Genomic DNA, 12531 nt, shown 5'->3' on the forward strand with positions numbered 1-12531 from the left:
GGCAGTGTAAATGCTTTTATTCCACATTTCCAAAGAAAAACACCTGTCCTTTTAAAGCTGTCACTCAGGTGTGAGCACCAAGCTAGACATAATGAAAAACTTAACTGGCATTTAGGTTCTGAACTGAAAAGAATGCCATGGCAAAGCCCTAACTTTGTTTTTCGATTAAAAAACACAGTGAACAACAACTTCTTCCCCTGTTTATTATGGTTACTTATCCAAGGCAATTGAAAAGTTGCTTAACTTCATGCTTCTAACTCTTCAGGATCCGTTTTAGCGCTCAGCTGCTGCAGTATTTTGGCATATACTTCATGCTGCTTAGTAGCGAGATATATTCCAGTCACAGCCTGTATAAGGACACCCAAACTCATCCTTCTAAAGACAGGCTGAGAAATTGCGAGCCAGTAGCGTAACAGATTTTCTTTCCCTGGCAAGGGAGTTGAAGAGTACCTAGACAACAGAAACAGTGGTAGAAACTTATTTTTTTTCCCCCATCCAATTTAAACACCAACATTTAACATTAAAGTAATTAACAATATTTAGAAAGCTATTCAGTCTCTCCTTCCTCTCCTGAGTTAAATTCAGCTGGTGGTGCCGAGCTGTCTGGATAAATGCTATAAACCATCCTCACCATGTACTGACATCATGCCAAATCTCACCATCTTGCCTTGTAATTAGATGACCTTAATGTAAATCCCGTTCCCTGTGCAAGGGGAAGGCCTACAAGGTTTGCATAGACCTACAAGGTTTGCATAGACTGAAAACCCACAGAGAGTTGAAGATTTGACCAACAGACAAGTTTCAGTGATTGCAGGTTAATAAGACGTACCTGGCTGCAAGGCTTGCGTTCAAAGGGAGAGCCAGAAAAACAGGATAGAAACCACCCACAACAGCCCCTATTAATCCTCCTCTGGCCACGGTACAGACCTCACAGTTCAGCTCACCTGCACGACAAATGATATTTCACTATCAACATTCACACAGCTCCACCACATCACTTTATAAGTTGTGTGCAACGACAAGTGGCCGAGCTGCACAGGTATGCAAGAAATTTTGAAAACAGGACTTTTAACTTAAGGGAAAAAAAAAAAAAAAAAGAAATCACTTATTCCAACTCATGAAGAATTTATCACTCTAAAGTTGGCCTTCAAATGAAATCATACAGATGGGGAAACTGAAATGGTTAATTGCAGTCACTTTTACATGACCTTGGGTGAAAAATGCTAAAAATCAGCAATATGTAACAGAGTTTGTTAAAACATAAATACACATGTATCTCCCTTCCCACCCAACTTCAAGAACTCACTGCTGCTCAGTGTCTTAGAGAATTTGTTTTTCAAACCCTGCTTTACAAACTGAGGTTTTTCAAAATCACAGCAGTTCAAGACCACTGTTCTGCAGGAAAAACTCCTCTTGTGTTCCATTGTGCACAGAAAGCAAAACCCTTTTGACAAGGAGGGATAACGAGGTTTTTACCTGAAAATAAAGGCTCACGCAGAAAAACGTCATAAACTGCTGCTGTGGAAAGGAAGGGAATAACAGCCATTGGCAAAGCAGACACGAAGGCGGCTCTTCTGATGTGCAAGATGTTCCTGAATAAGCTATTTGCTGCTAAGCCGCATAAGCTTGAATTTGCTGCAAAGAAGTACGTCCCGTGATTACAAAGGTTCCTATGGAAGAAGGGAAAGTCACTTCAGAAACTGAGATCTGTAAAAAAGCTTGGTTTAATCAGTGCTACAATCCACTTCTGGAAGTTCTGCAATAAGAGGGAAGAGACTTAAATCTTGTGCCGGTGTGAAATATAGAGTCACTACTTTCAAAAGTGACCAGTACAGCACCTTTTGCTGTGTGCCGGAGTTTACAGACACCACAGGAATGAAGTGACAGAAAGGCTGAGAAGCCTTTTCTACATTTCTTTTTTTTTTTATTATGGCTAACAGAAACTTTGTGAAATTTGCTCTCTGTATCAGCATGTTTCTAAGGAGAATGCTTGCTGAAAAGAACTTAAAAATACACATATATAGTCACAGTAAGCAACCTTGTTTCTAGCCTGCTTACCCAGAAGTATAGACTTAGTTTCATTAGAAGAGCTTGTGGCAATGGATGTATCTTGCTGCTGGTAGATCATTTGTATCACTGTCTAAACTGCCTGAAAGGAGGTTGTAGCAAGGTGGGTGCTGGTCTCTTCTCCCAAGTAACAAGCGACAGGACTGAGAGGGAATGGCCTCAAGCTGCGCCAGGGGAGGTTCAGATTGGACATTAGGAAAAATTTTTTCACCAGAAGGGTTATCGGGCACTGGAAGAGGCTGCCCAGGGAAGTAGTTGAGTCACCATTGCTGGTGAGGCACTGACAAAGGTTGCCCAGAGAAGTTGCAGATGCCCCATCCCGGGAGGTGTTCAAGGACAGGTTGGATGGGGCTTTGAGCAGCCTGATCCAAAGGGCAGTGTCCCTGCCCATGGCAGGGGCATTGGAATTGAATGATCTTTAAGGCCCCTTCCAACCCAAACCATTCCATATTTCTTTCATTCTATGACACTTTAATTCTTGGTAACTATCAGATTTTCAAACATGGAAATAAACTACTAACAATTCAATTCTGATGCCATGTAGCAAAAGAACTTGATTAGTCAGATATCTCTTCTTTTTTAGGAGTCATGTTTTGGGGTTTTGTGCATTGTCTTCAGAAGAAATGGGCACGTTTTCTTTTCAAATCCCTTTTCTGCCATTACTGGATGCCATTCACAGGAAGTCCCCAGCACAGTTTCTGCAAACCAGCCATTTCATTCTGTTGACGTATTTATAGTCACAGGCAGTGAAACCCATGTGTGCATATACACAGGTGCGGGGGACAAAGACTCCAATTCAGTAGCATATTTGAGAATCCAAAATCGAGCAAACTAATGTGCCCAGAAGCAGCAGCATCTGCCTGGGCTTACTGATTTACTGATGTACACAATGGCTACACTGCATGAAAGGAAAGAAAGGGAGGACAGAAAAGTTGTGGGTTGGGTTTTTTTGTTTGGAGTTGTTTGGGGTTGTTTTTCTTTGTTTGCCTGTTTTCTTTTAAATACTAGATCCCTAGAGCTTTAGGGAACAGGAACTCTCTCAGTCTGGCTGTAGGATGCTTCCTCTTTCCTTCCAGCCACTGGTGACCTCCCCTCTGGATACACAGACTTGAAGATCTGCCAGAGCAATTTCAAATAAAGGTTCATAGCATCATCATAGAATCACTAGGTTGGAAAGGACTCACTGGATCATCGAGTCCAACCATTCCCATCAATCACTAAACCATGTCCCTGAGCACCTCATCCATCCATCTTTTAAACACCTCCAGGGAAGGTGAATCAACCATCTCCCTGGGCAGCCTGTTCCAGTGCCCAATGACCCTTTCTGTGAAATATTTTTCCGTGATGTCAAGCCTGAACCTCCCCTGGCGGAACTTGAGGCCATTCCCTCTTGTCCTGTCCCCTGTCACTTGGGAGAAGCGGCCAGCACCCTGCTCTCCACAGAGCAATGAGGTCTCCCCTCAGCCTCCTCTTCTCCAGGCTAAACAACTCCAGCTCTCTCAGCCGTTCCTCGTAAGACTTGTTCTCCAGCCGCTTCACCAGCTTTGTTGCTCTTCTCTGGACTCGCTCCACAGCCTCAACATCCTTCTTGTGGTGAGGGGCCCAGAACTGAACACAGGATTTGAGGCACGGTCTCACCAGTGCTGAGTACAGAGGGAGAATAACCTCCCTGGACCTGCTGGTCACGCCGTTTCTGATCCAAGCCAAGATGCCATTGGCCTTCTTGGCCACCTGGGCACACTGCTGGCTCATGTTCATGACCCTGGCAACTATTTCTTTCCACAGTGCAGCAGTCCCTAGGTCCCACAGTTTCTATCAAGACGTTACCACATAACTAATGAGGTATCTGCCTCCTCTTTAGGTCTCCAGCTCTTCTGGGGAAGGAGAAGTGTTGCAAGTTGAATGTGAGCATGGCAGATCCTACACAAAGGTGCACCACTAATGGCTTCTTATAGAACCAACTAAGATTGAGTAAGATTTGGTAGTGAAATGCAGTATCACAAAACACAAAAGGGTTGTTTGCGAGGCCCAGAGGGCATTTAGCTGTTTTTGCACTGCAGAGAACCCTGCTGATGAGCGTGCATGACTCTGGCTGACTCCTTCCCCACCACCTGGATCCCTCAGTCTTGCCTTCCTGAGGTGCAGGGTGAAAGGCAGAAGAGCAACCTGATCTAGTGGGAGGTGTCCCTGCCCATGGCAGGTGAGTTGGAATTAGATGATCTTTAAGGTCTCTTCCAATCCAAACAATTCTATGATTCTATGAGATATCAGAGTGATGCTCAATCAGTTCTGACTCCAGGCCAGCCCTGCAGGACACAACACGACTCCTACAGAATCACGGGAGTATGTGGCTTACGCTTTCCAATGTTTCAGTTTCTTAGAAAACCAATTAGCTCTAGTACAGGACTGCAGGAGTGCTTGGAGCCAGTCAGGGCTGATAAGCCATCCCAGAACCTGCAGCATTGGAGAGCACATGACAGAAATCAGTTGAGCAGGACCATAGATAACAGGGAACTGACCATATTTAAAAAATGCAAAGCAAGTTTTCTGTTTTGGACAATAATAAGCATCTTCACAATTAAATACTTCTGTAACTGCAAGGAAGAGTTGCAGTACAAGAGTAAGGGCAAACAAAAGCCCACAAAAGACTTGAAGTGTTTGATGCACCTCATTTATTTCCACTTACTGGTCTGCTTTAGGAAGCTCATTGAATATCTTTTGTATGCCTTCCATCCGCTTCAGTTTTTCCAAATACATTCTTTGCTTTAGAGAATCTAGTTCAAGAAACTCTCTTCCAGTCATCTTGCTACCCTGGATCATAAGGAACAGACAAACAAGGGTTATCAAAGCTACACAGCCCCGCTATGTATCAAATATACTTCTAGACTCTCTTGGCACTAGGCAATCACAAACGCATTCATTTCCTATTTGTCATGGCAGAGCTTTCAGATACAAGGGGCAAAATCCAGCTCCATTGGTCTATGGTATTTATGACTATGTGGACTCTACCAAACTGCTTTCCGTAGTGATGTTGCAGCTGTGGTCTGACAATTGCTCCAAGCCATTTTAAGTACTTGATATGACGAAAATGGACGGTCTCACTCTGCATGCACTCCCGCCCGAGCATCTTGAACCCTGTGGCCGTACAGCAGCTTGGATCAGGAAACAGAGATAAAAAGTGCTCAGTGTACTTATTTTTTTCCAGTGAGATCACATCTAACACAATGACCCCCAATGCCAGCAGCATAAGTGAAGACACTAACAGGACAGTGGGTTTTGGCAATATTCCAATATTTGGCAATATTTGACTTAAGGTCAAATAGAACCCCAAATAAATCCATACTTTGCAAAGACTTAAAGAAATCGTGAAGATGTCTATTCTGCTTTTCATATTCCATACCTAAGGATGCTCTTTATTGGTACTCTTAGCCAGAGACTGGTATCAAATCAGAACGCACAGTTGTTTACACAGCGAGGTTTTGGTAGCAAGGGGCTGCTGGGGTGGCTTCTGCAAAAAGACACCAGAAGCTGTCCCCATGTCTGCCAGAGCCAATGCCAGCCGGCTCCAAGATGGATCTGTTGCTGTGCAAGGCCAAGCCAATTAGCGATGGTGGTAACACATCTGGGATAACATTTTTAAGAAGCGGGGGAAAAAAAGTGTTGCACAACAGCAGCCACAGAGAGCAGTGAGAACATGTGAGGGAAACAACTCTGCAGACACCAATATCAGTGAAGAAGGAGGGGAGGAGGTGCTTCAGGCATCACAGAAGAGATTCTCCTCACCATGAAAACCACAGTGAGGCAGGCTGACCCCCTGCAGCCCACAGCAGTTAATGATGGCACAGATTTCCACCTGCAGGCCAGGGAGGACCCTGTGCTGGAGCAGGGGATGCCCAAATGAGGCTGTGACCTTGTGGGAAGCCCGTGCTGGAGCAGGCTCCTGGTAGAACCTGTGGAACTTTGGAATGAGGAGCCCATGCTGGAGCAGGTTTGCTGGCAGGACTTGTGACCCTGTGGGGGGCCCACACTGGATGGGTCTGTTCCTGTAAAAACTTGTTCTTAATTCTCATTATCCTACACTGTTTAATTGGCAATAAATTAAACTAACTTCCCCAAAGTCTAGTCTGTCTTTTCAGTAATGGTAACTGGTGAATGACCTCCTTGTCCTTTCCTCAACTTATGAGCTTTCCAACAGATCACTTTCTCCCCGTCCTGTTGATGGAGGGGGAGTAACAAGAGTGGCTTGGTGGTCACTTGGCAGCCAGATGGGCTCAAACCACTACAACAGCTTTTCATGAAATCTAGAATTTAGCAATTCAAGTACCTTTTCTAGCTTTTTATCCCCAGAGGAAGGTTGCCTGGAGTCACTTTGTCAGTCATATCTGCCTTATATTTCTTCTACAATCCGAAGGCCATGTTCTAAAGCCTATCTTTGTCTGCACTTGCATTGTTTTGGGGTTAGCAGGATGCAGGACAAACAGGCAGGGTCTCACCTGAGATCAGCAGGGACCAGCGCCAGCCTCGAGGTCTCTCACTCCCACTTGCTCCAAGAGGAGGGTCTCCAGACCTGTTCTTCAGGAAAACCATGGACACAACATCATGGAACTGAAACCATGCATGACGTGTACGCAACATGTATGTAAGGCAGCTGGAGGTCCCCAAGCCAAGGCAGATGCCCTCACAATGGGAGGCTGCTGCCCTGTGGAAAGGGATCTGGGGGTTCTGGTTGATGGCAAGTGAAATACGAGCCAAGAGTGTGCCCTGGCATCCAAGAGGGCCAACCATGTCCTGGGATGCATCAATCCTGGCATTGTTGGAAGGTCGAGGGAGGCGATTGTCCTGCTTTACTCTGCACTGGGTGAGTGCAGTTTTGGGCACCGCAGTATAAAAAGTATGTAAAGCTGCTGGAGAATGTCTGGTGCCACTGCAAAGTTGGTGAAGGGTCTAGAGAAGAAACCGTACAAGGAATGTCTGAAGTCACTTGGTGGGACCACATGGCAGTTTACTGCTTCCTCACAAGGAAAGGAGAAGGAGTGGGCACTGATCTCTTCCCACTGGTGACCAGCAATAGGACCAAAAGAAATTTCAGGGAGGTGTGCCAGGGAAGGTTTAGGTTGGATATTAGGAAAAGTTTCTTCACCCAGAGGGTGGTGGACCACTGGAACAGCTCCCCAGGGAGGCAGTCATGGTGCTCAGCCTGACAATCATAGAATGGTTTGTGTGGGAAAGGACCTTAAAGATCATCCAGTACCAATCCCCCTGCCATGGACAGGGACATCCCACTGGATCAGGCTGCCCAAGGCCCCATCCAACCTGCCCTTGAACACCTCTGGGGATGGGGCAGCCACAGCTTCCCTGGGCAACCTGTGCCAGTGTCTCACCACCTTCCTGATGAAGAAATTCCTCCTTATGTCTAGCCTAAATCTGCCCCTTTCCAGTTTATACCCATTGTCCCTAATCCTATCACTACAAGTCTTTGTGACAGCCCCTCCCCAGCTTTCCTGTAGCCCCTTCAGGTGCTGGAAGGTCGCTATAAGGTCTCCTCGGAGCCCTCTCTTCCCCAGGCCATCTCTCCCAGCCCGTCTCCCAGCTCCAACGCTCCAGCAACATTTGGACGCTGCCCTCGGCCGCAGGGAGCGAAGGTCGGGCTTGCCCCGTGCAGGGACAGGAGCGGGACTCGATTCTCCCCGCGGGTCCTCTCCGACTCGGGTCGTTCCCGGCTCCTTCCCTCCTCCCCACCTCAAGCCGCGAAGGACCCGCCGCCTGCAACATGGCGCCCCCCATACCCGCGCTGCCCCCTCCCTGCGCGGGCGCCGCCATCTTACCCGCTCACGTGACCCGGGGCCCCGCCTTTGATTGGGCGTTCCCAGAGGAGCGGCTCCCGATTGGCTGCGGGGCGGGCGGGGGCGGGGTCAGCGCCCGAGCTTGTCGATAGGGCGGGGTGGGAGGGGGAGACCCACGGGTGCCTCGCGCCGCCCTTAGCCCACCCCCCGCAGGCCCCTTCCTGCCTGAGGTGTTTGACATGAGGCAGAATGGCCCTCTGGCGGCGCGTTTCGTGGCTCTGATAGCAAGTTTTCCTTAAAACGGTGTGTCATAGAGTCATAGAAGCACGGAATCGTAGAATAGTTTGGGTTGGAAGAGACCTTAAAGATCATCCAGTTCCAACCCCGCTGCCATGGGCAGAGACACCTCGCACCAGGTCAGGCTGCCCAAGGCCCCATCCAACCTGGCCTTGAACACCTCCAGGGATGGGGCAGCCACAGCTCCCCTTGGTAACATATTCCAGTGCCTCGCCACTCTCATGGTGAAGAAATTCTTCTGACATCATGCCTAAATCTTCCCCTCTCCAGTTTATACCCATTCCCCTATCACCACAAGCCTTTATGAATAGTCCCTCTCCAGCTTTCTTGTAGCCTCTTTCAGGTACTGGAAGGTTGCTATAAGACCTCCTCAGAGCCTTCTCCAGGCTCAACAAGCCCAACTCTCTCATTGTGTCCTCATAGGGAAGGTGCTCCAGCCCTCTGATCATCTTTGTAGCCCTCCTCTGGACCCATTCCAACAGCTCCATATACTTTTTATGCTGAGGATTCCAGAACTGGACACAGTACTCCAGGTGGGGTCTCACAAGAGGGGAATAGATGGGAAGAATCACCTTCCTTGACCTGCCGGCCACGCTTCTTTTGATGCAGCTGAGGACATGGCTGGCCTTCTGGGCTGCGAGCACACACTGCCAGCTCATGTTGAGCTTCTCACTGAATGGCACCCCCAAGTCCTTCTCTGCAGGGCAACTCTCAATCATGTCATCCCCCACTGTGTACTGAAATCAGGGATTGCCCAACCCAGGTGTAGGACCTTGCACTTGGCCTTGTTGAACCTCATGAGGTTCTCACAGGCCCACTTCTCCCCTCTGTCCAAGTCCCTCTGGATGACATCCCATCCTTCCAGTGTGGCACCTGCACCACTCAGCTTGGTGTCGCCTGCAAACTTGCTGAGGGTGCACTTGATCTTGCTGTCAATATAATTGATGAAGATACTAAACAGCACTGGTCTCAGGACAGACCTTTGAGGGACACCACTTGTCATGAATCTTCATCTGGACTTTAAGCCATTGATCACTACTCTTTGAGTATGACCACCCAACCGGTTTCTTATCCACTATACCATCCACCCATCTAATCCATATCTCTCCAATTTAGAGAGGAGGATGTTGTGGGGGCCTGTAGCTGTTGATAGGCACACTCCAGACATGGGATTCATTCCACCACATTTCCATGATGGCAACTAGATCATAGCTTTCTAGTAGCACATATTGTGTGAGGAACGATTTGTGCTAAACAGGTCTCTCTTCTTCTGTAATCACCTCTGTCTGGAGTTTCTACATTTCTTAAAAGCCAAGGTAAAGCAGAGAGCTGGAGCCAGCTCCAAATTAGCAAGAGTTCTGACTGTTGCAAAGCTTCATAACATTAAAATTAGACCTTGGAAAGTAATAGAATATGCATAAGATTTCTGGGAAACTTTATACATATACACATAAGTGGGAAATATGTTCTGTAACCAACATTTGTCTCATTGCACATAGAATTATAGAATAGTTTGGGTTGGAAGGGACCTTAAAGATCATCCAGTTTCAACCCCCCTGCCACAGGCAGGGACACCTCCCCCCACACCAGGCTTAGTGATGACTGATGGAGATCATTGCTGTGTATTGCTCAGGCCTGATAAAGGCTGCTTGCTTTCTAAATCTAAAAAACGAGTCTAGAGAGTTTTAGTTATCATTTTCAGTATCACTCTGCCCTCCACATCCTGTCCCCTCTGCCCTTGCCTCGGTTGTCATAGAGCAGAATCATAGAATCATTTAGTTAGAAAAGACCTTTGAGATAATTGAGTCCAACCGTACCTGTGCGCTACCAAACCATATCCCTGAGCACCTCATCTACCTGTCTTTTAAATTCCTCCAGGGATGGTGACTCGACCACCTTGTGTCTGCTTTTGTTTCCTCTCCATGCCCTCCCTCAGCTCCTGCCTCTTCCCTGTCCCTCAGCCACACCAGGGTAATTGTCCTCTTCCTTAAAGCTGGCCCCCTCCCAGACCTCTCCATAAAGTCACTGTGGGCAGGGTGCCTACCTTTTTCCTACTTAATGAGCTACATGAGGAGAATTTATCCCATTTCTTTTTGTGTTTTCCAGAACAAGGGAGAGAGAGAGGCTCATAGTGAAGCCAACAACTACGCTTCCAAGTGGGGAAGCTCTGGACTGATCTCATGGCTTGCTTTCTATCTCATTAATAACTTCATTACCTCTGAAAAATGAATTGTTCTTTTCCTTAAACCTCACCCCATTCCAGCCCTCTTTTCCCCATCCCTCTCCAGAAGGCTGGTCCCTGTGGGCGGGGTGGTTGCTCACCTTTTTTCCACTTAACAAGCTACATGAGGAAAATCTGTCCCATTTTTTGTTTCTTTTTGTGTTTGCCAGCACAAGGGAGAGAAAGTGGTTCATAGTGAAGCCAACCAGCTGCACTTCTGAGTAGAAAGCTCTGCATTGATCTCGTGGCTTGCTTTTTATTTCATTAATTGTAGAATCGTAGAGTCATAGAATCATAGGATGGTTCGGGTTGGAAGGGACCTTACAGATCATTCTGTTCCAACTCCCCTGCTATGGACAGGGACATTTTCCACTGGATCCAGTCACTAAAAGCCTCGTGCAACCTGGCCTTGAGCCCCTTCAGGGATGGGGCTTCCCTTCCATGACTTCTCTGGGCAACCTGTGCCAGTGCCTCACTGTCCTCACAGTAAAAAACCTCTTCCTAATATCTAATCTAAATCTCCCATCTTTCAGCTTAAAACTGTTACCCTTCATCCTATCCCTGTGCTCCCTGATAAAGAGCCCCTCTCCATCTTTCCTGTAGCCCCTTTAGATACTGGAAGGCTGCTATAAGGTCTCCTTAGAGCGTTCTCTTCTTCAGGCTTAACAACCTCAACTCTCTCAGCCTGTCCTTGTATGGGAGGTTCTCCAGCCTTCTGATCATCTTTGTGGCCCTCCTCTGGACCCACTCTGACAAATCCATGTCCTTCCTTATTAATTCTTAATTATCTCTTAAAAATGAACCTTTTGTGAAGCTCTTCTCCTAACTCCTGGTATTCATCATTCACGGGGTGGCTCCAGTGCAAGGGAAGAAAAGGGATGAAGTAAATGGCTCTAATACAAAGCAATCAGTTTTTCCAAAGCGCACAGTGAGCATCACTGTCACTTTAATAATTCTAGGTCATGGGATTGCTTTCCTCATTTTCAAATCCTCTCTTTTTATACATAGGAGGATCAGAGGAATATTAAAGACCATAAGGCTGGTGCCTTGCAGATAATAAATTAAAAGTGACTGACCAATGTCTTCTGTTGGGTAAGAGGATGAAGAAGAAATTGAAGCCTTAATGTGTGTTAAGACTGATCCAGACTGTCTTGAAACAAATAAGAAATCCACAAATTTTTAAGTCCAGAAGGGATTGATGTTGATTGCTTATTGGAGGCTGTTGTCTATTGAGGAAAAGGGGACCTTTCCAGTCTGCTGTGTAGTTCCCTAATACATAGCTAGCAACATTCAGTCAAGAAGTGAAAGAAGTTAAAAGAGTGACTCTGGATTGGTTTTATCTTCCTCCTTGTTTGGATGATTTGGGCTTTTTCTTTCTGCAAATATTATGGTTTTGAGCATGTGGAGGTGGAGTATTAAGACAGCTGCCTAGAGGTGCACCGTGCTGGCTGTTTACATTCATCTATTTAACCTGTATTTAATCAGTATTTTGATAAATGGCTATATGGAATTATTCCTATTTTTTCTGTTTCCTATGACTTTAGAAATCATCTCAGTGGGAAAAGAAGTATGAGACATGAAAAGATCAAAGGTTTTTGTTGATTTTTTGTAAAACCAATCTGCCAACTATACTCTTCCATTTTATTCCTTCTTTCTAGAACTCTACACTTGAAAATATCTTTAGTTGTTGAATATCGTTAGGTGATACAAAAAGCCATTGTAGAATACTGGAAATAAGTCACATCTAAAAAGTAGATATAGCTGTACTAATAGATATCAGTGGGAAATCTGAACCAGATCTCTTCTGTGAAGCATTAATATAACACAACTTCCTCATATTTGGTAATGTGGCTTGTTATTTATATGTAAAGATATGTTCTTTCTCATAGCCTAAATAGTAGTGTAACTATGTTTTGTTAAGGAAAAAATAGGAGCTCTTTGTTGTCTTAAAAATCAGCATTTTCTTTATAATTGATTTTTTTTGGACAAGAGATTTATTAGATTTATTTTCTTGGAATTTACTTATTCGTATTAGTTCTTGGAAATGCTGTTACTACAGTATACTTCCAAATATTTTATGTTAGCAGTGATACTAAATACAAATGGCAATACAAAGTAAAGCAGTCTTTTAAACTTGTAGCTCAATGATTTGAATATTTGAGG

The 12531-nt window shown here is 45.8% G+C and overlaps 1 protein-coding gene across 2 annotated transcripts; it reads right to left on the reverse strand.

The window, feature by feature from the left end:
• Window positions 1-7871, reverse strand: LOC138731940 (transmembrane protein 126A-like). Of its 2 annotated transcripts, none has more exons than XM_069878248.1 (6): window positions 7854-7871; window positions 6561-6639; window positions 4754-4878; window positions 1477-1670; window positions 830-944; window positions 1-450 (listed from the first exon to the last, which is right to left on the reverse strand). In XM_069878248.1, the coding sequence occupies exons 3-6, from the start codon at window positions 4867-4869 to the stop codon at window positions 246-248; spliced, it is 630 nt and encodes a 209-aa protein (XP_069734349.1). In that variant the 5' UTR covers window positions 4870-4878; window positions 6561-6639; window positions 7854-7871; the 3' UTR covers window positions 1-245. The 2 variants fall into 2 exon arrangements, with proteins under 2 accessions (XP_069734349.1, XP_069734357.1); XM_069878256.1 differs by having other exon boundaries at window positions 6561-6634; window positions 7854-7869.
• Between the last annotated feature and the right edge of the window lie 4660 nt (window positions 7872-12531).

This window comes from Phaenicophaeus curvirostris, chromosome 1 (assembly GCF_032191515.1).
Source record: "Phaenicophaeus curvirostris isolate KB17595 chromosome 1, BPBGC_Pcur_1.0, whole genome shotgun sequence".
Classification (NCBI taxonomy): domain Eukaryota; kingdom Metazoa; phylum Chordata; class Aves; order Cuculiformes; family Cuculidae; genus Phaenicophaeus; species Phaenicophaeus curvirostris.

What these genes read in the sequence shown, in the direction of transcription:
- LOC138731940 (XM_069878248.1), bottom strand. Translation starts at nt 4,869, where the DNA reads ATGACTGGAAGAGAGTTTCTTGAACTAGATTCTCTAAAGCAAAGAATG. An exon ending in GCGTGAGCCTTTATTTTCAG is followed by an intron (nt 945 to 1,476) that starts GTAAAAACCTCG and finishes TTTGTCGTGCAG; the next exon opens with GTGAGCTGAACTGTGAGGTC. An exon ending in AACGCAAGCCTTGCAGCCAG is followed by an intron (nt 451 to 829) that starts GTACGTCTTATT and finishes TCTGTTGTCTAG; the next exon opens with GTACTCTTCAACTCCCTTGC.